Raw genomic sequence first — 26,406 nt, forward strand, 5'->3', positions numbered from 1 at the left:
GTATAGTCCCTCAAATTGCTAATATTGCCTCATTTATTAAGATAAAACTAGTAAAATAACTTAATTTTTTACATAAAAAATTTAATAAAATAAACTTTTTTTTAACATAATCAGTGATTTATTTGTTTTGTTAATGAGGCTTTTACACCTATAGGGTTAGACGGAAACTTGTGCCCGGACTATAAAATGCTAATCCCTATTAACATGATAATAATGTGAAGATTGGTTGAACCAAAGCAGAGCAGAATTGATCCGACACATGGGGAATAGTTACACTGAGCTTTGCTCCATTTTTAAAATGTCGGGAGAAAATGCTGTTTAAAATGTCATTTGAAAGACAAATTCATACAAGTGTCTGTAAACTGTCTTTCTTTCACTAAAAAATGAAAAGTGGCGGTTGAGTTGGAATTAAGGCGGATTTCTGTTTGCGAATATGGAGAAAGTATTTTACACCAGTTTACTATCACTTTTACTCCAAAAATGGGCTCTCTCCACTTTTGTGAATTCCCCCCTATGTGGTATTGTGTGCTGAATTTAGCAGCATTTGACTTGACTTGGTCGGATACAGATTTGATCTGGATGAATGTCTCGATGTATTTAGTAGAGGTGTAATTACCATACAGCACTACCAACTGCCGCACATTGCCAGGGCCCAGGAAAACCTGGTTCATGGGGTTTGCTGTATGGTAGTTCCCCCGTCACTTGAAACCTACTACAGGTATGGGACCTGTTATCCAGAATGCTCGGGACCTGGGGTTTTCCGGATAAGGGATCTTTCCGTAATTTCGATCTTCATACCTTAAATCTACTAGAAAATCATGTAAACATTAAATAAACCCATTAAACTGGTTTAGCTTCCAATAAGGATAAATTATATCTTAGTTTGGCTCAAGTACAAGCTACTGTGATTATTTTATTATAACGGAGTCTATGGGAGACGGACATTCCATAATTCTGAGCTTTCTGGATTACGGGTTTCCGGATAGCAGATCCCATAACTGTACTACCCACTTGTTTGCTGCAGGCCACAGAAGGTAAGAGTCCTGCGCGGGTCCATTTTTTGGAACCCATACCCGAACCCACATTCTTACCCGCTTGGAACCGCTACCCGACCCGCAAGTACCTTATCCACAACCCGGAACCCGCTGACCATCAAGAATCAGGAAGTGCTGTCATTGTAAACCGGAAGTGACATCATCGGAAGTCGACGTGATCAGAAAACAGGAGTAAAAATCGCTATTGAGAAAACCTGCGGCCCGACCCGCAAACCTGCACAACCACCGACCCGCGTCTATACATACACCCGGAACCTCTACCCACAACCCGCGGGGTACCGACCGGCTGCAGGTTGCTGCTATGCCAGGCCCCACAAAAAATTTAAAGAGAGGGGGCCTGTGAGTTGAAGGGGCAGCTGAATATAAGGTTATATCATTTTCAAACCACATTTTCCCATTAGAGCACATATGGTTGCATTGATTGTATCAGTTTAGCCATTTCTGTGCTTTTTGGTCAGAAATCAGAGAACTCAAATGTATAATATTCAGCTGTTCCATGTTGGTGTTGAGATTATCCAAGAAATAAAGTTTCAACACACAGACAGAACCACTGGTTTACTTTAAACAAAAAATGTAAGTTGTAATGTTGACAATGTAGAACAGAACCCATGATACTCTACAAGCCAATGGATTCTTCATTTACAGTACTGCAAGGCACATAAATTACTTTCCCTCTGTCACACAGCAGATGTATTCCCTGAAGTAGAAGTTTGTAAAAGAAATTCTGGTAATAGAAATACTATAAAGTTTTCTTATGGTTAAAACAATGGGGAGGGGGGTATAGCTTTTAGCAGAACATGCAACGCCCTTAAAAGTCATTTGATAAATGTATATACACACACAAATCCTCTGATATGTTTACTAGTAAGATTTTAAGGAACTACCCTGATGGAAAACAAAAATGCAGACAAAGGTGTAAATTATTGCTTTCGGTATAAAATGCACCATAAAGCTTTCAACTTTTAAAGAAGGAGGAAAAAAAAATCCCAAAAACCAGTCGTTCAATATAATAGATACGTACCTGTCCACATAGTAAATTAAAAAACGGATCCGACTGGGATACAGTAGGATCCAGTTGTCTGCATTTATAGTAGGAATATACTGCAGCTTTTCTGTAACCCCTTTTAGGGATATGACAACAATGTATTGATCGGTGTCAATCATTAATGATTATCTGTAGGAAATAAATTAAGCTGCCTAACCAGTTCACAGATACAGGGTATCCATGACAGAGTAAAAATTCCAAACTTTAAGCTATACAACGTGGCCATTGAGTTGACTTCAGTGCATTTTTCCACAATTCTTCGGGAAAAAAAATGAATAAATGAATCTCAACGCCTCATTTAAAAGACAAGTCTACCGAGGGTACTAAATCCTCCATCTCCACCACCTCCACTGGGGCCACAGCTTCCTGGAGGGTCATTGTCATCAAATCCATTCGGTCGAAAGGAGCAGGAGGCCGAAGTGTTTTGCAGAGCGCGGGCGCGGGCATTAAGTTCTTGCTCCTGTTCAAACAGAGATCACAATGTTAACATTTTAGATTTCCTTTTTTTCACATGAAACATTTCTCAGAACTATTCAATGAATATTTGAATTATGCAATTAAGGAAAATACATTAAAAAACAAATCTGCACGGACCCATCCTATCAAATGATTGTTGGCCAAGCAACAAAATAATCGGATCAACCCAATCTAGTCCTTTATTTTGTTTGTCAAATCAGACAAAGATCCTCTTGTTAGTATGCAAGGACAGTTTTCAGTTCACTTCTGCCAATGCGCTAATGTTTTGTGTCACTCCCTATTTGAATTAACTGCAGCCCAGGAAAGACTATGCAGTATCACAGACACAGAAGGATGTAGGGGATATAAACAAGTGGGAGAGCTACTGGTGTATGGATCATCAGAGGTATAGGGCTGTTATAACTCTTATCAGCTGTAGAAAGCCCAGGACACAACGACCAGTGCAAATGCTTTGTCAGATTTTGGCTCATTTTCAATAATTAGTACCCATGTATTTAAAGGGTATTTAAAGTATTTAAATGTAATTAGTACCCATGTATTTAAAGGGTATTTAAAGTATTTAAATGTAATTAGTACCCATGTATTTTAAAAAAAATGTTGTTTTCAAAAAGCATCAGTTAAAGGTGCTGCACTGAAATCAGTTTCTCAAAAGACCAAACATTTTTTTATATTTAATTTTGAAATCTGACATGGGGCTAGACATATTTTCAGTGTCACAGCTGCCCCCAGTCATGTGACTTGTGCTCTGATAAACTTCAGTCACTCTTTACTGCTGTACTGAAAGTTGGAGGGATATCACCCCTTCCCCACTCCTTAACACAAGAGAACAGCTGCCTAGTAGATCCAAGAACATCACCCAATAGTAAAATCCAGGTCCAACTGTGACACATTCAGTAACATTGAGAGGAGAAAAACAGCCTGCCAGAAAGCAATCCCAGGCTGTTTCTGAAAGCACATGGCCAGGAAACATTACCTGAGCTGGCTGCCTACACACCAATATTACAACTAAAAAAAATATCCTTGTTGGTTCAGGAATGACCTTTTAGATGGTAGATTGAATTATTTGCAGTGTAAACTGTAATAAAAACGTCACCACAAAACATCATGACAGAATCCCTTTAAAGAATAATATAAAGAAAGAGTACAAATACTAGGCAAAGTACATGTTTCCTTTACCAATTCCAGTAACTATTTGTCATACCTGTAAGTACAGAAGATTATCTTTTGTTATAGCATCCATGAGCTCCTTCTGAAGTGGCGGTTCACCATTTACCCAGAGTCCATTAGCTGAACTAGACTGGATGTGATTTAAATTGCCAAAGTTATGCTTTCTATAAATAAGCACATATGCAGTGTCCTTTGGAAACCTACTGGTGATATTCAAAACAGACTGGAAAGATGTAAACGTTACCCTGCTGTCATTAAAGAGAAACCAATCCTTGGAGATATCATTGCATTGCGTGTCATTGTGTGTCATAACTGAGCTGCCAGTTTCTCTTTCTACCAACTGACCGTGAAAATAGCAGGATTTCTCAGCATAAAGACATCTTTCTGTGCTCGTAACATTTCTGGCATATGAATAATAATGGCCACTTTCGGATGATGTGCCAGAATGTACCACAACAGAACTTAAAACATAGGGTACTAGTCGTGAACAGCACAGTTCCTCTGTATTTGAGGGCTTCAGCTTTTTAGCAAGGTTCTCACTAACATCAGGGACGTCAGTTTCTATTGTCCAGTCCTCTGGTGAGGTTGAAGAGGTAGTTCTTTCTACGGGCAATTCCAGCACCAGAGGGATTGATACATTATCCATGATCTTACGCCTCACATGACACTTTGGATCATATGAAAATCGTAGTAGTGTTAAGATGAGGTATTCAGGCTCTTCCATGATTTGCATAGTCTTTTCAGCGTTCTGAAGGGAAGCACACTTTTCACAATAATACTGATTATCACCATCAAGGATCTCAGGAGCCAGAAAATAGTTCAGCAAGTCTGTAACGGAAAGCGTTCTCTCTCTTCTATTGTTTTGGGTTGACATGTTCTCAGAATCGACAACATTTGCACAAGTGGGGTTCTCCAAAGCACAACTGTCATTCGTTTTCACGTCTTCACATTCAGATTGGTCTTTCACTGGCCCCACAGTAAGATCTTCTGTTGCAGGAACATGTGTAGATGGAGCTTCAACAGAAGGAGTAATATCAATTTCTATGCAGTCGTCATCTTTTTGCTTTGGGGAGCCTAAGGTACTCGGTACAGCTTTGTCAACTAAGGTAGGACAAAAAGCTAGGGAAAGGTCAGTAAAAGCTTCCCTTTTCTTTGAAGTACTTCTGCAGTTCAAACAACAAATATTCGTTTGCAGCTTTCCTCCAAACATATTTTCTATTAAAGTTTTTTCTTTATTGCCACAGCCCTTGCTCTCTTTTGTGCAATAGTGATTAGAAATGTCATCTGGGACTGAAGCTGAAGACTCTTCAACAGTGCCGTCTGGAACTGGAGCATCTGAAGGCAGTTTGGAGCAAAGAGCTTTGATGGTTTTTTCTTCTTCATCCAGTCTACAACAAAAATAGAAATTATAAATGAGTATATGAAATCTGGAATCTAATAATGATAAACATGTAATAAATACACAAGGTCAGCTAATATGGAGAGTGTATTTCTAAAACATTTGAATTAGGTGACATTCTAATTACTCTGTAATCCTTGTTTGTTATCCACCATTTATTCCCTGTTTGCTATAACTGCAGTAAAGCACTGTGTATCTTGACAGCGCTATATACATAAATGATGATGATGATTCTGTACTACAGGTTAGAGTCCTGCGCGGAACCAATTTCTAAGACCCGTAGCTGCAGCCCACGTTCCGAACCGCAATCCGCATATTTACCCACTTCGATCCGCTACCTGACCCGGAACTGCCTTTTCCGCAACCACCATCAAACAGGAAGTGATGGTGCTGCAAACTGGAAGTGACATCATCAAAAGTGGCCAGGGACAGAAACAAGTTTTGTTAAGGAGTAAAATATAGACAATATTACATAAGATAAGAAATTTAGAGGACACCCGCAACCCGACCCGCATCTATACCCGCACCTGAAAATCCTCCCCTCATTCCGCAGGGTGCCCACTTTTTTTTGCAGGTAACCCGAGGGTGCCCGACCCGCTGACTCTACTACAGGTATGGGACTTGTTACTCAGGATGCTTGGGACTAGGGGTTTCCTAGATAAGGGCTCTTTCCAGAATCTAGATCTCCCTACTTTAAATTATTACTTAAACCCAATAGGATTGTTTTGCCTCCAAGCAGGATTAATTATATCTTAGTTGGGATCAAGTACAAGCAACTATTACAAAACAAAAAGTGAAATCCTTTGCAAACATTCTAATTATTTGATTAAAATGAAGTCTATGGAAGATGGCCTTTCTGTAATTCAGAGCTTAATGGGATAATGGGTTTCTGGACAATGGATCCCATACCTGTATTCGCAGATACACTATATGGTCAAAAGCATATGAACACCTCTTAATTACAGACTCTTGCTATGATTGCCAACACTGATGCCACTGCATAATAGAACACTCTTAAAGGAACAGTAACACCAAAAAAAAGTAATGTTTTGAAGTAACGAAAATATCTTGTAGTGTTGCCCTGCAATGGTAAAACTGATATGTTTGCTTCAGAAACACTACTATAGTTCATATAAACAAGCTGCTGTGTAGCCATGGTGGCAATTGAAAAAAGGAAAATATGGCACAGGTTAAAGGGGTTGTTCATCTTCCAACAACTAGTTCATATAGAAATAATGCCTTTTTCTAATTACTTTATATTTTCTGTGTCACTTTTTTCTAAGTAAAAAAAGTGTCATTTTTCACCTTCTAAAGCAGCTCTGGGAAGAGGGGTCGCAGACCCCCTAAACTGTTCTAATTCGATACATTTCTTATCTTTGTCCCTGCTGAGCAGAATACCTGAGTTTCATTACAGGCAGCTGTTAGAATTGATACAATAGTTGCTAATACTCCAGAAATGCTGCAGAGAAATGTATCAACTCAATGTTGCAAAATTGTAACAGTTTAGAGTCTGCAACTGAATTACTAAACTGCCAGACCAAAACGACAAGAGACACAAACATTCAACTTTAAACTTAGATTTTGGAAAAACAGTAAAATATAAATAATGGAAAGTAATTGGAAAATGTATTTTTTTATGGGGACCAATCTGAAAACAATTGAACTGAAAAAAGTGTTTGGATGGTGAACAACCCCTTTAAATAGTGGATAACAGATAACATTATGTTCAACAGAGCTTATCTGCTGTGTAACTTGAGCCTTTTCTTTGAATTGCTGCCCCCATTGCTACACAGCAGTTTATTTATATGAACTATAGTTGTGTTTCTGATGCAAACAGCAGTTTTACCAGTACAGGGCAACACTGCATTATATTTTTATTACTTTATTTTTTGAGGTTACTGTGTCTTTAATAAATCTGTACTTTCTACTTTGTGGCAACAGTTGGTGATGGCTCATTTCTTATACCTCCCAACATTAGAAAAAAAAAAACAGAAAGAAGGATAAAAAGATATGCCACTTGTAGCGTGATGAAATTTTTTGACCACACCCCCTAATTACGATACCAATTTTACAAAATATGGAGGTTATGAAAATATTAACACATTTCTGGGGTGTATGTTTTGTTAATGAAGGTGAAATTGCCCTTTAAGAGTCAAAGTGCACGTGAGTGTTCTGGGCTTTGATTAAGTTTTAGAAACGCTTATTAGTTACAGTTGTATGTTTACTTATCTTAAATTGTTCCAAATCTAAGTGCAGGCGCTGAGGATTCAGGGCTCTCTGCCAAAAAGCCTCTAATTTAAATTAGTTTAAGAAACTTTGTATATTTAAAAAGTCCAGAGTGTCCCTTCAGATCAAAGACAAACGCTGGATTGTTTCATAAAAATCCAGGACTGTGGGCTGAGCTTTCAAAGTCGGGACTGTCCTGCAGAAAATGGCACAGTTGGGAGTAATGCATTCCACTGCCTCACCATGAATAACTGCCTATGCTGCTTAAATTCAAAGTTCTTTTCCTTTAATCTAAAGGGGTAGCCTCTGGTTCGTTGATCTTTTTTATGGATCATAATCTAATGTACTTGTAAAGAGTAATCATGTCTCCTTACAAGCATTTTTTCTAGCGATGCACCGAATCCAGGAGTCGGTTTGGGATTCGCCCTTTTTCAGCAGGATTCGGCTGAATCCTTCTTCCAGGCCGAACTGAATCCAAATCCTAATTTGCAAATTAGGGGCAGGAGGGAAATCACGTCACTTTTTGTCACAAAACGAGGAAGTAAACAATTTTTCCCCTTAGCAAATTAGCAAAGTTGTCTCCCATATTTTAATACACTCACCTTTTATTTTCCACTCTGCCTATGCTGGTACAATTAGGTTTATATTACAAACTACTACAGGTATGGGATCTGTTATCAGGCACCCCGCTCCTAATTACGGAAAAGCTGACTATTTTAACCAAATAATTCACATTTTTAAAAAAAATATTTCCTTTTTCTCTTTAATAATAAAACAGAACATTGTACTTTATCCAAACTAAGATATAATGAAACCTTACTGGAAGTAAAACCAGCCTATTTGGTCTATTAAATGTTTACATGATTTTCTAAAGGCTTAAAAGACAAAGGAAAACTATAACCCCCAAACAATGTAGGTCTCTATAAAAAGATATAGAACAGCTCATATGTAAAACCCTGCTTCCATTTTAACCATTTTCGTAATAATATACTTTCCTAGTAGTATGTGCCATTAGGTAATAGAGAGAAAAAAAAAAAATTGCCATTTTAAAAAATAAGGGCTGCCCCCTGGGATTGTGCGATTCACTGTGCACAGAAACATACCAACAAACCATACATGTTAGGTCACATGAGCCAATTAACAGACAGAGTTGTGTCTTTTGCTTCAACACTTCTTCCTGTTACAGTTAGTTGTAGTATTTCTGGTCAGATGATCTCTGAAATGGTGGTTCAAGGCAAGATTTACTTAAATATTTATTCCAGTTTGGTAAGATTATTTAATATGCCACTTAATATGATATAAACTATCTGTTGCTTAAGTGTTCATTTTGGGGGTATAATTTATGAAGATCCCAAATTATGGAACGATCCATTATCCGGAAACCCCTGGGTCCCAAGTATTCTGTATAACAGGTCCCATACCTATATTATTAAAACACAGCTTTCAAAAGGAAACATGGCACAGAAAACTAGGCATTTGTTTATGAAGACATACCTGTCCAAAAGAAACCTGAGATATTCAGAACAGTCTTGCTGGGATCGTGGTGTGAACCATGGTGGTCGTGAAGCATCAAAAAATATCTGAGGTGCATAAGCTTCTCTCTGGAAATAAACAGAAAACCTTACACAAGTCTGCACAGAGAAGAGCACAGAGCTGGGGGTCACATGGATCCATGTATGTGCTTGTGGATAAGAGGCAGTGAGCCCTGTATTAAATTTTGCATAGGGGACTAGGGACCTCTAACAATGCTTCTGAATGAATATTAGTGATGGTTAAACCCTAAGGTAAACAGTGTTTTGGAATCAGAAACTGCAAAATCACCTAACACAAATAGTTATTTTCTGTGATAGCCCAAATTGCTTAAATAATTGTATTTAAAGCCGGACATTTAAAAGGTTTTCCTGAATGATTATCCTTATTCCCAGAAGATTATAAGAAAAGCAGACAGTAGTTCTTTGTATTCATGATATAAAACATATTATTGCACAAATATACCTGAGTGTGAGCCAGGAAAGCAAAAAGGTGTTGTAGTGTTTTCATCAAGGAGTGGGTACCATTCAGGTTTAATGATAACACTTGCCTCCTGAAACTGAATAAAAGACCTGTGTTTAGGGCTGTAAGAAGTCATATTCTAAACAAAATGATTGACTTTACACAGACTAGTTCCTAAGGCAATTGAGCACTTTGAAAGCCGTCTATACATTGTAGATGAGGAATTAGGTGAAACCCCTCAAAAAAAACTCTGCAGTATAAAGTCTTTCTTCCTGGTTTAGTCAGGAATTTCATTAATGTTATTGTTGTTTTCATAGCTTTATTCATACCAAAGCTGCAGGTGCCTACAAAACATGCCTCATAACTCACTATCCTGAAGATTTTCTGGAAACAATTAAGAAGTATCTCTAAATGAGGAATAAATTTTAATTTTTTTATCTAATTTTGAAATCTGAAATTAGACTAGACATATAGTCAGTTTCCCAGCTGTCCCCAGTCATGTGACTTTTGTCTCTTCAGTCACTCTTTACTACAAGTTTGAGTGATATCAACCCCCCCCCCCCCCAGTAGCTTCACAACAGAACTATGGGAAGGTAACCAGATAGCAGCTCCCTAACACAAGATAACAGCTGCCTGGTAGATCTAAGATCTAAGAACAACACTCAATAGTAAAAACCCATGTCCCACTGAGACACATTCAGTTACATTGAGTAGGAGAAACAACAGCCTGACAGAAAGCAGTTCCATCCTAAAATGCTGGCTCTTTCTGAAAGCACATGTCCAGGCAAAATAACATTGATAAAAAAGACTAAAAACAGGATTGCTTTGTTACCAACATGAATTTATGCAGTTTAGTTACTATCAAGTACAATGCGGTATTTTATTACTAGAGAAAATCAACTAAAACATAAAAATGGTCTGTTTGCATAGGACTCTATAGGCGACGGGACTCTATAGTTTCTATATGGGACTCTATAGGCTCTATATGGGACTCTAGGTTAAGGGACTCTATATGGGACTCTATAGGCGACAGGACTCGATATGGGACTCTATGGGCTATGGGGCTCTATATGGGCCTCTATAAGCGACAGGACTCTATTAGCGAAGGCCTTCTTATTTCACAGAGCTTGCTGGGTAATGGGTTTCAATACTTGTATAGGCAACTTTCAAAAGTTACTTGATAGTTTGCAAGTGTGAAACAGAGAAATTTCAGAACATGGTAGAAAAACTTACTCGGTAGCCATAAAGAGTGCCTGTAAAACGCTGTTCATGTAACACGTGTTCCCCAGGTTAATGAGCCCAGTTTTCCCAGTTTCTGATTTTCCTGACAATCTGGGTAAAGATGCCAAAGTACTTGATTGAGAAGTCCAAGCGCTTTGATTTAGCGTAAGTTTAATTTTTTCTTCAGAGGGTTTTGGCAGCTCCTGCCATAAGGAGAAAGAAAAACAGGTCTAAAATTGCTTCTGATTCCCCAGTATATTGTCATAATTTGATTCTCTATTACTCCCATTATGGAATTGCTCTTTGCACTGCCCCTCAGTAATGGGGAAAACCAGGATCACATTATATCCACTGACAAAGCAATACCTCTTTATTGCCTGGCCAATAATTACATTTACAAATAACTAAAACCATTGAAAATAGTAAAGGCATGTATACAGGAAACTTTCTTTTAAGTACATTGTCTTTATTAGGCAAAGTTCTATGGTTTACATCCACTTTAATACCAGGGAACTATGGAATGGTTCTGCTACACAGCTAGGCTAAAATGGTGAGAGATTAAGCCAACATCTACACAACATAATTTCAGATGATATTATATCACCATACTGGACAACTGACTAACAATATAAGGTTTGCGTTGTATAGAGGGTCTGCCTATGTTATCATTTACCTTAAGTGCTTCCAAAATAGGCTCATAAAGGTCTGGAAATCCAGAATAATGATAAATCATACAGTGCATCAGTTCAGCAAACTGAGATAGGAATGCTGTACTTGCTGGGAGACCGTCATTTTTGAAGGACTGGACCAGACTTACAACATGAGGAACAACCTGAGTCAGAAGAAAAGATATGAAAGGTTAGTTTAAAGAAAACAGGGATAAAACATCACAATTTACTTTTTGGTATACACTAAAATGTTCTGTGGGATATTCTGTTACAAGCTAGATTTACTTCTCATAAATTGACATTTTAAAGCTGAATTAGGACTCAACAAAGCAATAGTACAGACATGTTACACCATATGTTTTGGACTTCTATAACAGCTCAAGGGCACCACAGCCTAATCTTCTTTCCGGCTGATTCATATAACATGAGCTGGGCTGCTTTTAGTGACCTGAATTTAGGTAATTACTCACACAGTATAAATACTAAGATAAAATTCAATATATTGGCTGATTAGTAATAAATGCAAATTCATATTACACAGCAGCACAGAAACCAGAATATGCTGCATCAGAATTTACTAATAATTAGCTCTGTAGCAACAGCTTCTATCACAGATATCCTCTTACTTTCTGCTATGTTTTGGATCATTTTTGACAAACCCTAAGCTTAGCTTTTTTAGTAGCAGCCTAAAGAAAAAGGCTGAGGCACTGGCTGGAAAAGAATGACTTAAACATCAAATTTGTACATTTTCTGTGAACAAGTTTGAAAGCATAAATTGTTATTATTATTGGGCTATTCAACCTCTGAGCAAGTACTCTAAGATCAGTATAAAATACAGCATTTATAACCATAATCATGTTCTGTATTTTCTTCTCCTTTAACACTTCCGGAAGTGTTTGCTTTACCACCACTAGCACACAGGGCATTCTGATTAAACTGATACTATATTGAGCAATATTCATCCTTGCAGGAGATGATCCAAAGTTAGATGGTATGATGCAGAAAATGATATTCAGAGGAATTTGCAATTGGTTTTCATTTTTTTAGTATTTGTTATTAAGCTTTTTATTCAGCAGCTCTCCAGTTTGCAATTTCAGCAATCTGGTTGCTAGGCTCCAAATTACCCTAGCAACCATGCATTGATTTGAATAAGAGACAGGAATATCAATACAAGAGGCCTGAATAGAAAGATGAGTAATAAAAGTAGCAATAACAATACATTTGTAGCCGTACAGAGCATTTGTGTTTTTAGATGGGATCAGTGCCCCCTTTGAAATCTGGAAAAAAAGAGTTACAAGAAAATGGCACATAATTATGTTTAGATCCTTTTTGTTCTCCAATGTAAAAGCATCAACCCCCATATGTAATAAGAGACACAAAGTTTGCTCAGGAGCAGTAACTATAGATGCTTGTTTTTTTAAGAAGTGACTGGCTTATACTACATTCTGATAGGTTACTTTAGGTGGGTAAGACATGAAGGGGAAGTGCAAATATTTTTGCTATGAATCGATTAAACGAGGAAGACAAACTCACCATATGGAAAGCCTCAGGAGAATGCTGAAAGCTAAGCAACATGTGGGAGAGGACAGCCAAAGCACCAGGCCTTACCAGAGGAAACCACAGTCTATGAAATACCTGCAAAATATAATGCACATTTTCAGCCGATAACAAAATGTTTTTGCTACACCAGAGCTGTACAACTTTCTGTGCATGACAGATGTCCAACACATTGAAAGGCTTAGGGGGCACATTAACTATTGGTCGAATATCGAGGGTTAATTAACCCTCGACATTCGACTATCGAAGTTAAATCCTTCAACTATATCGAAGTCGAAGGATTTACTGCAATTCCTTCGATCGAATGAAAAATCGTAACAATTTTAATACTTCGATCGAACGATTTTCCTTCGATCAGAAATTGCAAGGAAAGCCTATGGGGACCTTCCCCATAGGCTAACATTGGTGCTTGGTAGGTTTTAGGTGGTGAAGTAGGTGGTCGAAGTTTTTTTTAAAGAGACAGTACTTTGACAATCGAATGGTTGAACGATTTTTAGTTCGAAGGTCGAAGTAGCCAAAAAAATACTTCGAAATTCGAAGTATTTTTTATTCTAATCCTTCACTCGAGCTAAGTAAATGTGCCCCTTAATGTGATAACACAGGTAACACCCTTAATTGATGAGGCAATATTTCCTACTGGAACTAGGATTCCCCTATTCGCAAGGGATATGGGAGCATTAGCTCAGCTAAATATTAGACTGTAATCAGTGTTTATCTTGCATTCTATTAGCAAACATGTTTCAACTACGGCTAGTTCTCCGAGCTGGGCCTGGGTGCTTTAGTTCATACACCTTGCGGACTGCAGTTTGGACACAACGGGGCCTAAAGGTCAAAAGAGTGAGTGTTATTTATAACATGCCTTATTTTTTTTTTCTTCGATTGAACGATCTTATTCACTAGAAGTTCACTTGTCTAACTTAAGAAGAGATATTTTTACGTTCATTTTAGCTGAATTGTATGCGGTATTTGATAGCATGCGTTATTTTATGCAATATTTTAAGGCATTTGATATTGTCGCACGCTATTAATGCAATCTATAGCATCTAAGACATTCAGGATGCCAGTGGCAGAGTAGAAGTCCCTTTTAACAGAATTCTAGACATTCCTTTCCCTGGGAAACGTAATATAATTCCATGACACAGAACGTAGTGCATTCTGGATCTGCTCAAGGTATCATGAAAATATGTTAGTGGCTGTAGGTAATGCAAATAATGCAATTAGAATACCGCTGTGCAGAAATGTAGAATTAACGCTTGCGATATGTCTACTAAAGGATCAGTAACATCAATTTTTTTTAATTAAAAAATTTGTTAGCTTAGAACGAAAAAAACACCACAAAGAAAAATTAAACTTTTAAAATCGCTAAAATATCGCTCTTTATTAAGAAATAACTTACCGAAACTCCGCTTGCGCTCCTCTTCAGAAAAGGCGATCCATCTATTTCTCCTCCCTGACTATCTTCTATAAGGAAGGCAGGAAGGAGAAATCGAGCGCAAGCGGAGTTTCAGTAGTTATTTCTTAATAAAGACTTTGCAATTTCAAAGTTTAATATGTCTGTGTTTTTTTCGTTCTACACTAACAAATTTTTTAATAAAAAAAAATTGATGTTACTGGTCCTTGAACGCATGCAAAAATACTTTGATGAATCATTCCTTAAATAACACACAAAAATGTGCGTTAAGGAGTATTGACCTTTTGTGAATCAGTCCCAACATCTTCTATGTTCATAATACTTAACTGATGTTGCAATCGTGATTTCAGCTACCAGAGAATATTGGATGTCACATATTAGCAAGAACTGAAGAGAAGCAGGTTAGATATTCCTGTCATACCTCAGACCATTTTAGGGTATATTTTCTTGCAATGTGTGTTGCACAATACAATTATATACCAAGTATCTAGCATTGGTAGATAATATTTCAGTTAGACAAAATAAGGACATATACATATTGGCAACTTATCAGTAGGGTTTACATGTGACCACCATTAAGTCGCATTTTAAATATGCAGAACTGCAATATTAGTCCAATTAGAGGTGAATGCTAGAGAAGAATGCTGTATTTTATTTTAGCCTTGAGCATTATGGAAAAAACTTGAGCATCTTACACACCAGTTCAATTTTCTGTAAAGTAACATCTATAAGGATAGTAAACTTTTGTACGGCTGCTAGCCCTTTAAGCAGAGCAATCACCCAGGTCTCAACATGCTGAGCAAGGGGCCAGGATAACCAGTCAATCATCCTAAAAGAGAGGATACAAGATGTTCCCAGTGTTATTCATGACAAACACTTTTTCACATTTATTTTGAATTTCATTCTGAAGCTACAGTAGATGATTCTGTAATGGACACAGTTTTACGACAATTATAAACAGGACTCTGTGACTACTGTTACTATACCAACCAAAACACCTACTCTGTATTACAGATTATCACTTGAAAAGGATATAGCCCCGTGCAGCCGACACGTAAAGGAAAAACAAACCCTTAAAGGGATCCTGTCATTGGAAAACATGTTTTTTTCAAAACGCATCAGTTAATCGCGCTACTCCAGCAGAATTCTGCACTGAAATCCATTTCTCAAAAGAGCAAACAGATTTTTTTATATTCAATTTTGAAATCTGACATGGGGCTAGACATTTTGTCAATTTCCCAGCTGCCCCTGGTCATGTGACTAGTGCCTGCACTTTAGGAGAGAAATGCTTTCTGGTAGGCTGCTGTTTTTCCTTCTCAATGTAACTGAATGTGTCTCAGTTGGACATGGGTTTTTACTATTGAGTGTAGTTCTTAGATCTACCAGGCAGCTGTTATCTTGTGTTAGGGAGCCGTTATCTGGTTACCTTCCCATTGTTCTTTTGTTTGGCTGCTGGGGGGGAAAAGGGAGGGGGTGATATCACTCCAACTTGCAGTACAGCAGTAAAGAGTGATTGAAGTTTATCAGAGCACAAGTCACATGACTTGGGACAGCTGGGAACTTGACAATATGTCTAGCCCCATGTCAGATTTCAAAATTGGATATAAAAAAATCTGTTTGCTCTTTTAAAAAATGGATTTCAGTGCAGAATTCTGCTGGAGCAGCACTATTAACTGATTCATTTTGAATTTTTTTTTTTCCCCCATGACAGTATCCCTTTAAGAAAAAAAACCCTTCTCCCCTACCATACATAGACCCACCTCCCCCCCAGCCTAGCTGCCCCCGGGCAAATGCCCCTAACTCTTTACTTACCCCTTGGTGCAGATTCTATCCAGCGGAGTTCATGGCAGCCATCTTCTTCTCTTCGGTAATCTTCAGAATGAGACCGGCGAAGCAGCGCATGCACAGTTGGAGCAATTTTCTGTTTTACGACAACTGCACATGCGCCGAAACTCATTCCGAAGATTATCGGAGCTGCCGAAGATGGCACCTGTATATATATATTTTTCAAGATGGACCAGCACTCCAAATATTTCCAAGTAAATAGTTTATTACACCATCACTCGTGTATCCCAGTGATACACAAGTGATGTTATAATAAACTATTTACTTGGAAATATTTGGAGTGCTGGTCAATCTTAAAAAAATATACACACCATTTGACCAAGCATCCATGAGTGGATACAGGAGTTCCACACGTAGATATAATTATGGACAAATAAAATTCTTTCTACTATAACGTTTAAACTTGCTGACTTTATATACAAATGTGTTACATAATGTAACATTTCTAGATTGAGGACTGATAATATAATTTTTGCTTCCTGGACCGCAAATGTTTTTTTTTTTAATTTTTTTTTTAGAAATGATAATACTATGATGGGTTAACACAAGCACTGAACAGATGATGCAATAATTGGTTTTGCACAATGATTGGTGGCGTGTGAAATAAATAGGTGCACTATCCTGATGATGATCTTCTGTAGATCAAAACGCATATATATAATTATGGACGAATAAAGTTCTTTCTACTATAATGTTTAAACTTCCCATGAGTGCTTTCTCTAATGGAATTGATTGCCGATCATATAAGAACTCGCACACCATTCTTCAGTGAATAAAACTGTGTTATTTTATTCTTTTATGCATTTTCCAATATATATATATATCCAAGCTATTATTATTATTATACACACACATATGTACTATGGGTTCAAACTATTGTATACTCTGGCTTCTGTCACAAACAACCTTTCACTATATGCTGCCGATTACACAGAACCAAGTGAGCATTTAGCAAATACAGTAATTACAGTTGTAATAACATATATATTTAATTTGCAAGTCATATCTTCAGATGGCACATAACTGTTGTCCTGTCCAACATAAAGTAAGGGTATATACAATATGTATTGAGCTTATACCTGCAGAGAGCCTGAGTCATACTTGCATCTTTCACGTTGGGGTCAGTGGTTAAACTCCTGATGAGGACAGTGATCAGCTGTAAGGGAATGTGCTGAACAAGGCTGGCTAGAGAAACAGATGGCTCAAATGAAGCATCTGGAAAAAAACCAAAACATGCTATTTGATTTCAGTTATGTGCAAAACATGTGCTGGATCCTTCTGTATTATAACAATTATTTCCTGATTCTAAGTTTCAACAAACGTTATTGCGGGTGGTAGATTCAAAGAAAGTTGATTATAAAAATGGTTTTAAAATCTATTTGTTGTAAGTTTATTGTACAGGTAGGACGTTGAAACAGCCAGGAAACGGCTATTGAGTCCATAGGAGAACCAGTTTCACCAGTTCACCAATATTTCCCTATGCATAAATATACTGACCAATTATGGTTATTTATGAGAACACCATCACTTTTATTATGACATGTAGGCATGCACCGAATCCAGGATTCGGTGCGGGATTCGGACAGGATTCTGACTTTTTCAGCAGGATTCGGCCGAATTGAATCAGAATCCTAATTTGCATTTGCATTTTTTGTCAAAAAATATTTTTGTTCCACTTTGCCTTTCCTATCCCTAATTTGCATATGCAAATTAGGATTCGGTTCTCAGCTGAATCGTTTATGAAGGATTTGGGGATTTAGCTGAATCCCAAATAGTGAATTCGGTGCATCCCTATTAAAATGTATTGTAAAAACGCTAACAATATTCCGTAAATTGTGCTGTTAACAGGTATATACATTAGACATACAGAAAAACACACATAAACCACCAATACAAGAGATAGAGAAGGCCCAAAAGAGCTTACAATCTAAAAGCTCTTTATAAGTTCTCTCATGCACAAAATATTGTTTAAAAGCAGCTATTCGACCAACAGAATGCTACTGGACAGGTATATTGGAAAAGGTTGCCTCATCAGAAGAGTCCTGACTGCTTCCAAGCTTTTAAATAAACAGAAATATGCAAATAAGACTATGCATACTATTTGTTAAGCTTCTTGCTTGTTTGTGCCTGAGACTCGGATTTAAATGCATGACCAAATTTTTTGCTTTACAGTCAGATTAGTTTAAGATAACATGTTTTATCCATTACAATAATCTTATACATTTCAGTTACATGCTACAGGCTTGGAGCCTTTGCAACACAAACATTATTATGTATGTGGTACAAGAATGATTGAGAGCACCCAAACATCATGCGCACAACAGAACCTTACCTGTGGAAGAAATAATTGCAAAAACCTCTTGCAATGATGGAAGTAAAGTACATGGCTCCACCTTCCAGATATTTTGAAGCAAATTACTAACTTTGGTAACTTGAGAAACATATTCACGCAGCTCCTTTTCATAGGTTGATATACAGTGAAAATGTCCAATTGTCCTTACGAGTTGCTGGCAGAATGCAATGGACATTTTCCCTTTGGGGATGCACTGCACAAAGTCAGTGAGCAGTTCGCTTAACCTTGCAGCTACTAATGGCTCTGGTCTTTCACAGACTATTCTCAGCACTTCTACCTGTAGGACTGAAAATATATCTAGAATTGAGGGGCAGCTCATAATCAGTTTGAGTCCATTATGGATATAATCTAATATAGCAACATCCTTGCGCTCCAACGATCTGTATCCTTCCTGCAAAAGGCTCAAAACAAAGTTCCTGTTGAAATAATTCTCAAATTCAGACCGATGGTATCTGGCATAGGCTTCCAACACCTGGTGTCCAACTTGTTTCTGAAAGGGATCCTGTCCTTCCAAGATTAACCGAGTAGTCAGGCTGAACATGGCCTTGCATTGTTCTTCATTTATTGAATTTTCAGCCGATTCCACAACTTTCCTTACTATGACTTTTTTCAGATTTAAGGGATGCGAGGAGGTCACCAATCCTTCCAGAATCTTGTCCATTGTGAGTTGAAGAGATCCAATTGCTGCATCTGCATAAAAAGAATATGGAGTCTCAGAGAGGAATTTTTGTAAAAGTTAACACAGTGGGCCCTGTAGTTATGTGTATAAGTGCCACTTAGTCACAGAATAGTAGTCCACAGCAATAAACCAGATGTATATCATTTTATTTGAACTGAATTGAGTTTACAAGCTGCTACAGATTACTGTACACATAGGATAGGGAAATATTTTATGGTAATGGTGTATGAATAGTAGAACTGATCTAAAGAAGTGCAGGGTGTGTAACATTGGATCACAACACTATAGTCCCTGAATCCCATGGATTTGCCAACTATAATACTGAACGGATACTGAATTATAACATGGGTTAAGATTTGCTATAGTGATCACCAAAAAAAAACACTGCAAACAAACTAGTAAAGCATTAGGACTATGAAGATTCAAATTTATCCAGGTCATGGCATATCTATTATAAGTAATTCTAGAGCAATTTGACTTGTTGAGTAATACAAGGGGGTGAAGTGGGAGCACTCCAGGCTAAAAAATAGGTTTAAATACAATGGAAGTGCAACTGACTGCACATTCCTTGGTCCCCTGTCTCACAAGTAATTCAATATAAATGCAAGTGCATGCGTTTATAACAACAAGGGTTTTAGTTACAAAGTTATGATCATAAAATTGGTGTATATATATATATATATATATATATATATATATACACATACAGTGTGCATGTGTGTATAAAAAAAAGAGACACTGTTCCCAAGGATTTCTTCTTTTACACTATGACCACAGAGGTAAACAGTTAGGGACCACCGAATGAGGTTTACCTTGACTTGGTATGGTGGCTTACAAATTTTATGATCATAACTTTGTAACTAAAAACCCTTGTTGTTATAAACACATGCACTTGCATTTATACTGAATTACTTGTGAGACAGGGGACAAGGGAATGTGCATTGATTAAAAGGATGTCAGTTGCACTTCCATTGTATTTAAACATATTTTTTTAGCCTGGAGTGCTCCCACTACCCCCTTGTATTTTTGTTGAGTAATCATTGAAGACATTTCACTACTCTTCCAAGCAGCTCCTTCAGGTCAACTGACTGGTGTGGGAAGTCCCTGAAGACAATGTCCATATTTTGGATAAAGAAGAGGAGATTCATGTCAAGGTGGAGAAACCAACCCTCAAGAGAGGCATTCAACACCACCTGTCTGCTACATACAACATCTGTACCCTGTTGGTTTCAGAACACTTTACAAATTCATTCATGCAACTCACAAGTAACACCTGCTTCTAGGAGTTGCATGACACATTGATAATCCGATCGCAGTAACTACACAGCATTCACACCTCTGAGTTTCAGATATCACCTCTCTGAAAAGTAACAATGGGCCATTGTGATTGGATTAGTGGTAGAGTTTATATGATGAGGATTTCCCATACCAGTCCAAGTACAGGTATGGGACCAGTTATCCGGAAACCCTTAACCAGAAAGCTCCAATTATGGAGAGGCCATCTCCCTCAGACTTCTCCATTTTATCCAAATAATGCAGATTTTTAAAAATGATTTCCTTTTTCTCTGTTATAATAAAACAGTACCTTGTAATTGATCCAAACTTAAAGACTTAAAGGAGAACTAAACTAACTTGTTAATAAAAACCCTTACCCCCATCATTGCTGAGTCAGTGCAGCGGAGCTCACAAGGGCCATCTTCAGTGCTTCGGTAATCTTCGTTAAGTAAGCGCCGTATCGGCTTTTGCTTTGTCATAACTGTGCATGCACAGAAAGTGACTAAAATTTCTGAAGCGCCAGAAGAAGACTCAAAAATTACTGAAGCGCTGGAAGATGGCACCCGTGTGAGCTCCGCTGTGCTGACTCTACAACGAGGGGTAATTACAGGCTTAGACTATGGAGGGTAGTGGTTTTTATTAGCAAGGGGGTTTAGTTCTCCTTTAAGGTACAAAAATCCAAATTAAGGAAAGATCTGTTATTTGAAAAACCCCAGGTCCAGATCCTTCTGGATAACAGGTCCCATACCTGTACCAAGGTATCATGCAACTCCTAGAAACAGTTGTTACTTGTGAGAGTTGCATGAATGGATGTGTGAAGTGTTCTGAAACTGCCGGGGTACAGATGTTAGAACAGCATTGTATGTAGCAGACAGGTGGTGTTGAAAGCCCCCCTCCTCTGTTCAGGGATGGTTTCTCCACCTTGACTCCTCTTTCATGCCTCGTCCACACCAGAGGCCTTCTTTATCCAAAATATGAACATTGTCATCTCCAGGGACTTCCCACACCAGTCAGTTGAACTGAAGAAGCTGCTCGGATGTGCAATGAAACGTCTTCAATGATTACTCAGCAAGTCCGGTTGTTTTACAATTACTAATACTAAATAGTAAAGCATTACATCAGAGTAGGGCGTCACACTAAATACTAGGGATGCACCGAATCCACTATTTTGGATTCAGCCGAATTAGGGATGGGAAGGGGGAAAACGTTTTACCTCATTGTTTTGTGACAAAAAGTCACACAAATTTCCCTCCCCTAATTTGCATATGCAAATCAGGATTCGTTTCATCCAGGCTGAAGGATTCGGCAGAATCGGAATCCTGCTGAAAAAGGCAGAATCCCTAACCGAATTCTGGATTCGGTGCATCCCTACTAAATACTCTGCCAGATACTGGCCAGAAACACATTACAGGGCAAGATTAGCCACTGAACAACAATACTTTGTCGAGATGTCAAATTCAACACCTAAAAACTTTATTTTCTCTTTACATTCGATGCAATAGGTTTTCCATACTAAAAAGACGTATCTGAACCTGTAGTGAAATGTAGCCTTAGTCTGTATGTGACAATCCCAAGTGATTATAAGATCAGAGTGTAGATCACCACATCTCTTCAGTGACAAATCCACTATTGAGAGCTCCTATTATACAGGTGCCTTGTGACACAGCGACAATAGAATATCAACCAGGGACAGCGCGGGTTTTATAAGCGGCGACCTGGGGTTTGATTTGAGCGATTATAATCACCAGGGTCTGACAATATATCAGAGAGTGATTAATTCCCTCCATCTTTACGACACCACGATGAGCCACTTATTCACCTTTCCTAAACAGTTCATTGCTGGTGTAAAACAAGGTTGTCAATATACATAGATTAACTCTCCATACTGCCCAGCAGCCCCGCTCTTCCGAATACAGCCCGCAGTACCGCTTCGCTACTTACATGTCCCGCAAAGCTGTTAATTGCAAGATCCTTGATTCCTGTCTTACGGAAAATCCCGACGCTACAAGTCTCATCACGCGAGACTGTGATGTCAGGGCCGTACGTAAGCGCAGTGACGCGTCACGTAGCCGCCTAGTAGGTGTGGCGAACAAAGACAGCGTTGTAGTACCGGAAACTGCGAATGTGCCAGTTTGCGCACGTCCATTCGCTCTTCTGCTGGCATCTCGATTTTTGTTCAAGAACAAATATGAAAAAACGTTTCTTTCGTGTTGTTTGGCCACAATAACCTCCACCACTTCAGCTCAGCAGTCACTTATAGTCTTCTTCTAAGAGTTCTGACTTGTGCTGTAGAAATTACATTTTTTTTCTGGTTGCCAGCAGCATGATGCCTCCTAACATTTTAGAAATATAAAGAACATTTGACCACGCCCATTTTTTGGCCACACCTCCTAATTACAGTGTCCATTTTACAAAATTGGGCAGGTTGTAAAAGTTTGAACACAATTCTGTGTTTTTTTAATGTGTTATTACAGTTTTGCCCTTTAAACTCCAAGTCCAAGTTCTCCAGAGAGATCTATTTATCTCAGATTGTTACAAAAGTATCTATCTATTATGCTCTCTGCCATAAGCCAAATAAGTTAGAAAAGTATATTTTAATGGCTGTTCAGTGCTGGAGGTCAAAGAGAAAGTCGGGACATTTCAGTAACCAACCTGGGACTGTGGGCTGAGCTGTCAAAATCCGGACTGTCCCTCAAAAAAAGGGACAGTTGGGAGCAGGTCTGGACTGGAAGTAGGGTTGCCACCTTTTAATAAAATTTCCACCGGTGGTGGGTAGGGTTACCGGCCTTCCTATATATTTTTATATACAGTCCCCCACCAGCCCACTACATAATGACTTTCCATGGCATCTTTCAGCAGGCCCTCTGGAATTTACCAGAACCTACAGATTGCCAATCCATGTCTGGTTGGGAGATCTGCAAAAGTACCTGCCGCTGTCAGTCTTGTATCACAATTTGATGGAAAAATGAGAGAGTTTTTATGCAAAGAGGATGAGGCGAAATAAATAAATCTTTTAATTTTTTAAAGATATTTTATGGGCCCCATTCTATTATGGAAACAAAAGGGTACATTTTGCCCAATTTGGAACACTGGCTAAATTAGGAGAAATCAATAGATGAAATTGGCCAAAAGTAAACTTTTCATTTTCGTTTCTTGAGGTCATAATGCCAGTGTCCACGTTCCTTGTCAGTTCCACAGCAGAAGTTTCTGGGGCCCCAAAAGGGGTCCAGTGCATTATGTGATGACCAGGAGGTTTTTTTTTTTTGAGTATTTAACAAAGTACGGACTTATTTTGGAGAATCTAATGGGTGCCAACAGTAATTTTTAGTTTTTTTATGGTGGTATTGGAGGCTTCCAGACATTTTTTCTGGTGGCAACAGTATAGTTGAATAAAGGAATCTTTGGTAGAAGGGCATATTTGGGCATGTAGAAATAGTGTTGGCCTGTGTTTAGCTGCCAGTGGCTATGCATTTATGTGATGCATATCCTTATACTCCGGTCTTGGGGTAATACATTTTCCTCAGAATAAAGGTGGGTACACGGACCTAACAGCTAAAACGTCTAGGCCATACAGCCCTTAAACAAATCCCAAAATTGCATACCTCCCAAGTGCCCTCTTTTTGCCAGAACAGCCCTGATTTCTGTACTCAGCAGTCCTAGATAGCCCTTTAAAAATCCTTTTTTTCTCCCCCATGGAGTGAAAGGGGAGCGGGAATTGCAACAGAATGCTTGAGTGGCCACTGCTGAAATCCTTTGAGTGCCATAGTGTGTCTGTTCTTACAATTTAATTGCCCAAGTACTCAGCTATGTGTTCCTCATTCGGGTTTTCAAAAAAAAAAAAATCTCTCAAACAACGCTAATTCACTAACATGCGAAGTTGCGTCCAGGGAGCTGAATGCTGGGGATGTTGCACCATCGTTAATTCGGCAAGCAGAGCGAAGTTGCGATAGTTTTGGCATTTTTTTGTGACTTAGAAATTTTTTTAGGAAGTCCTATCTACTCTATTGCACTGCGCCTGGTCTGAGGTGGCAAGTGCAAGTCTGGCGCAAGAGGTAACGTTCAGTAAAATCCGCATTGAAGTGATTTTGCGCAGTTACGTCCCTTCGCCAGAGGTCAACTTCGTTTGGCGATTGCAAATGAGCGCCAGCGTCAGTCTCTTTCGCTAGCAAAGTTACGCCTGCACCCGTTAGTAAATCTGCAAAGTACCGAAAGTACTGAATTTTCGCCAGTGTTAGTCACTTCCCCCTTTAGTAAATTTGCCCCATAGTGTTACCTGAAACATATGTCATACAGAGGATCTCTTGCTGTGACATGATCGCAGCTACGAGATAGGGTTCAAAAATGACCTAGCGGTATATAGGTTACTATAACATAGAAACTTAAATGCAAACATAAAAAGAAAGAGACTGCTCCAAGCTCCCTCTTATTCCAAGCAGCTCCTAGGTACAAGGTGCTAAGTCCACAGCATCCCCACTGTACCAATAGCAACCAAAATATCAACTGGATGGCACTCTAGTTAAAAATTTATTGTAGCAGGCTGCAGATATGTCGCCTAACGCGTTTCGGGAATCACTCCTGAAACGTGTTTCGGTTTTTTGTTTGCTTTAGATACTTAAATGTTACACTGATAATGTTATGATTTTATTTAATTTAAAAAACTTGATTCGAGTTTTTTTCTCCGAAACAGGAAGGCTGTAAACAACTCCAAATTGATCCCAGGACATCTCCCATTGACTTAAACAGCAATTCAGCAGGTTTTAGGTGGCGAATAGTCAAATTCAAGTTCTTAAAGGGCCAGAATATGATAAATCTTGAAAATCTAATCCGATTTTTTTGAAAAACTCAAAACGAATTTTAATAATTCCCTAGTCGAATTTGGCAGTTTTGATCATAAATTCGAAAATTCAAATTTCAAATTCGAAATATAAATTCAATCCTTGATAAAATTGCCCTTAGTGTAGGGGATGTTATTTTCAGCTGTTCTAGTAGTTGAACTTGAGTCAGTGGATCGTACGTCAACTTTTATTGAACGGAACTCTTCAGTTTCCCCTTCCCCCCTCTGCATGTGAACCACATGCGAAGGAGGGGTGACTGGATTTTCTATGAAGCCTTATGAGGCAGTTTTTGCCTTTGTTGCAGATGGTATAAGAACAACAGAGTAACACAAATAAATAAGATGCTGATCATATCACTATTCTGGAAATCGATGTAGGACTCAACATATGACTTGGCCACTAGATGGCTGACTTGGCCTTTTTTAAAGTTAGCTGCTTGCCATATGGCAAAACATTTTGCACCATTATGTTGATTTTCAGTTTTGTGATGATTTGTTTAAATTGTTTCTCCTGGAACTGCCTCAGGCACAGTTGGATACATATGTAATTGGGTTTGCAGTATACATATTTGGTTCTTTTGAGTACAAAATCTGCCATGATCTTGAAAAATTGTTTCTTGTACAACATAATTGAGATAGTAATGTTTTTATAGAACACAATATGACAGCCAAATATGCTATTAGCTGTGTGAGCAGAAGTTAAAGAAAAATAAAAGCCATTTTATAAATTTCACCCAAATTGATCTTTGTACCTGTAATATAACTGTTCTTCCCATATTTGCGGAAACACTGACAGCAGTCTTAAAGGGCATTTAAAGGCAAAAAAATAAAATCCAATTTTTACTTTATTTAATGAAAAAGAAACCTATCTCCAAAATACTTTAATCAAAAAATGTGTACTGTTTTTATAAAAAAAACCTGACTGTATGCAGTGAAATTCTCCCTTCATTTACTGTTGTGGATACTGGATAGGAATTGTCAGATGGTCCCTAAATGCTCTGCAGGGAAATAATCATACTTATGAAAAGCTTACTTCCCAGCCATGCAGAACTCAAGCAGCTTTGTTTGTTTCCCTGTAGAGCAGTGAGTAGAGATTTGTATTGGATTTTATTTTTGCCTTTACATGCCCATTAGGGAAGATGACACGCTCAGATTCGGGGAGATTAGTCGCCCAGCGCCAAATCTCCTCTTCTTCGGGTCGA

The 26,406-nt window shown here is 38.3% G+C and overlaps 1 protein-coding gene across 2 annotated transcripts; it reads right to left on the bottom strand.

Moving 5' to 3' along the window:
- Positions 1-1,595: 1,595 nt before the first annotated feature.
- Positions 1,596-22,460, bottom strand: usp38.S (ubiquitin specific peptidase 38 S homeolog). Of its 2 annotated transcripts, none has more exons than XM_018243282.2 (11): positions 22,312-22,460; positions 18,396-19,106; positions 17,143-17,278; positions 14,918-15,047; positions 12,784-12,885; positions 11,256-11,414; positions 10,595-10,785; positions 9,365-9,458; positions 8,864-8,970; positions 3,779-5,132; positions 1,596-2,560 (listed from the first exon to the last, which is right to left on the bottom strand). In XM_018243282.2, the coding sequence occupies exons 2-11, from the start codon at positions 19,075-19,077 to the stop codon at positions 2,399-2,401; spliced, it is 3,117 nt and encodes a 1,038-aa protein (XP_018098771.1). In that variant the 5' UTR covers positions 19,078-19,106; positions 22,312-22,460; the 3' UTR covers positions 1,596-2,398. The 2 variants fall into 2 exon arrangements, with proteins under 2 accessions (XP_018098771.1, XP_018098772.1); XM_018243283.2 differs by having other exon boundaries at positions 22,190-22,318.
- Positions 22,461-26,406: the final 3,946 nt, after the last annotated feature.

Source organism: Xenopus laevis, chromosome 1S (assembly GCF_017654675.1).
Source record: "Xenopus laevis strain J_2021 chromosome 1S, Xenopus_laevis_v10.1, whole genome shotgun sequence".
Classification (NCBI taxonomy): domain Eukaryota; kingdom Metazoa; phylum Chordata; class Amphibia; order Anura; family Pipidae; genus Xenopus; species Xenopus laevis.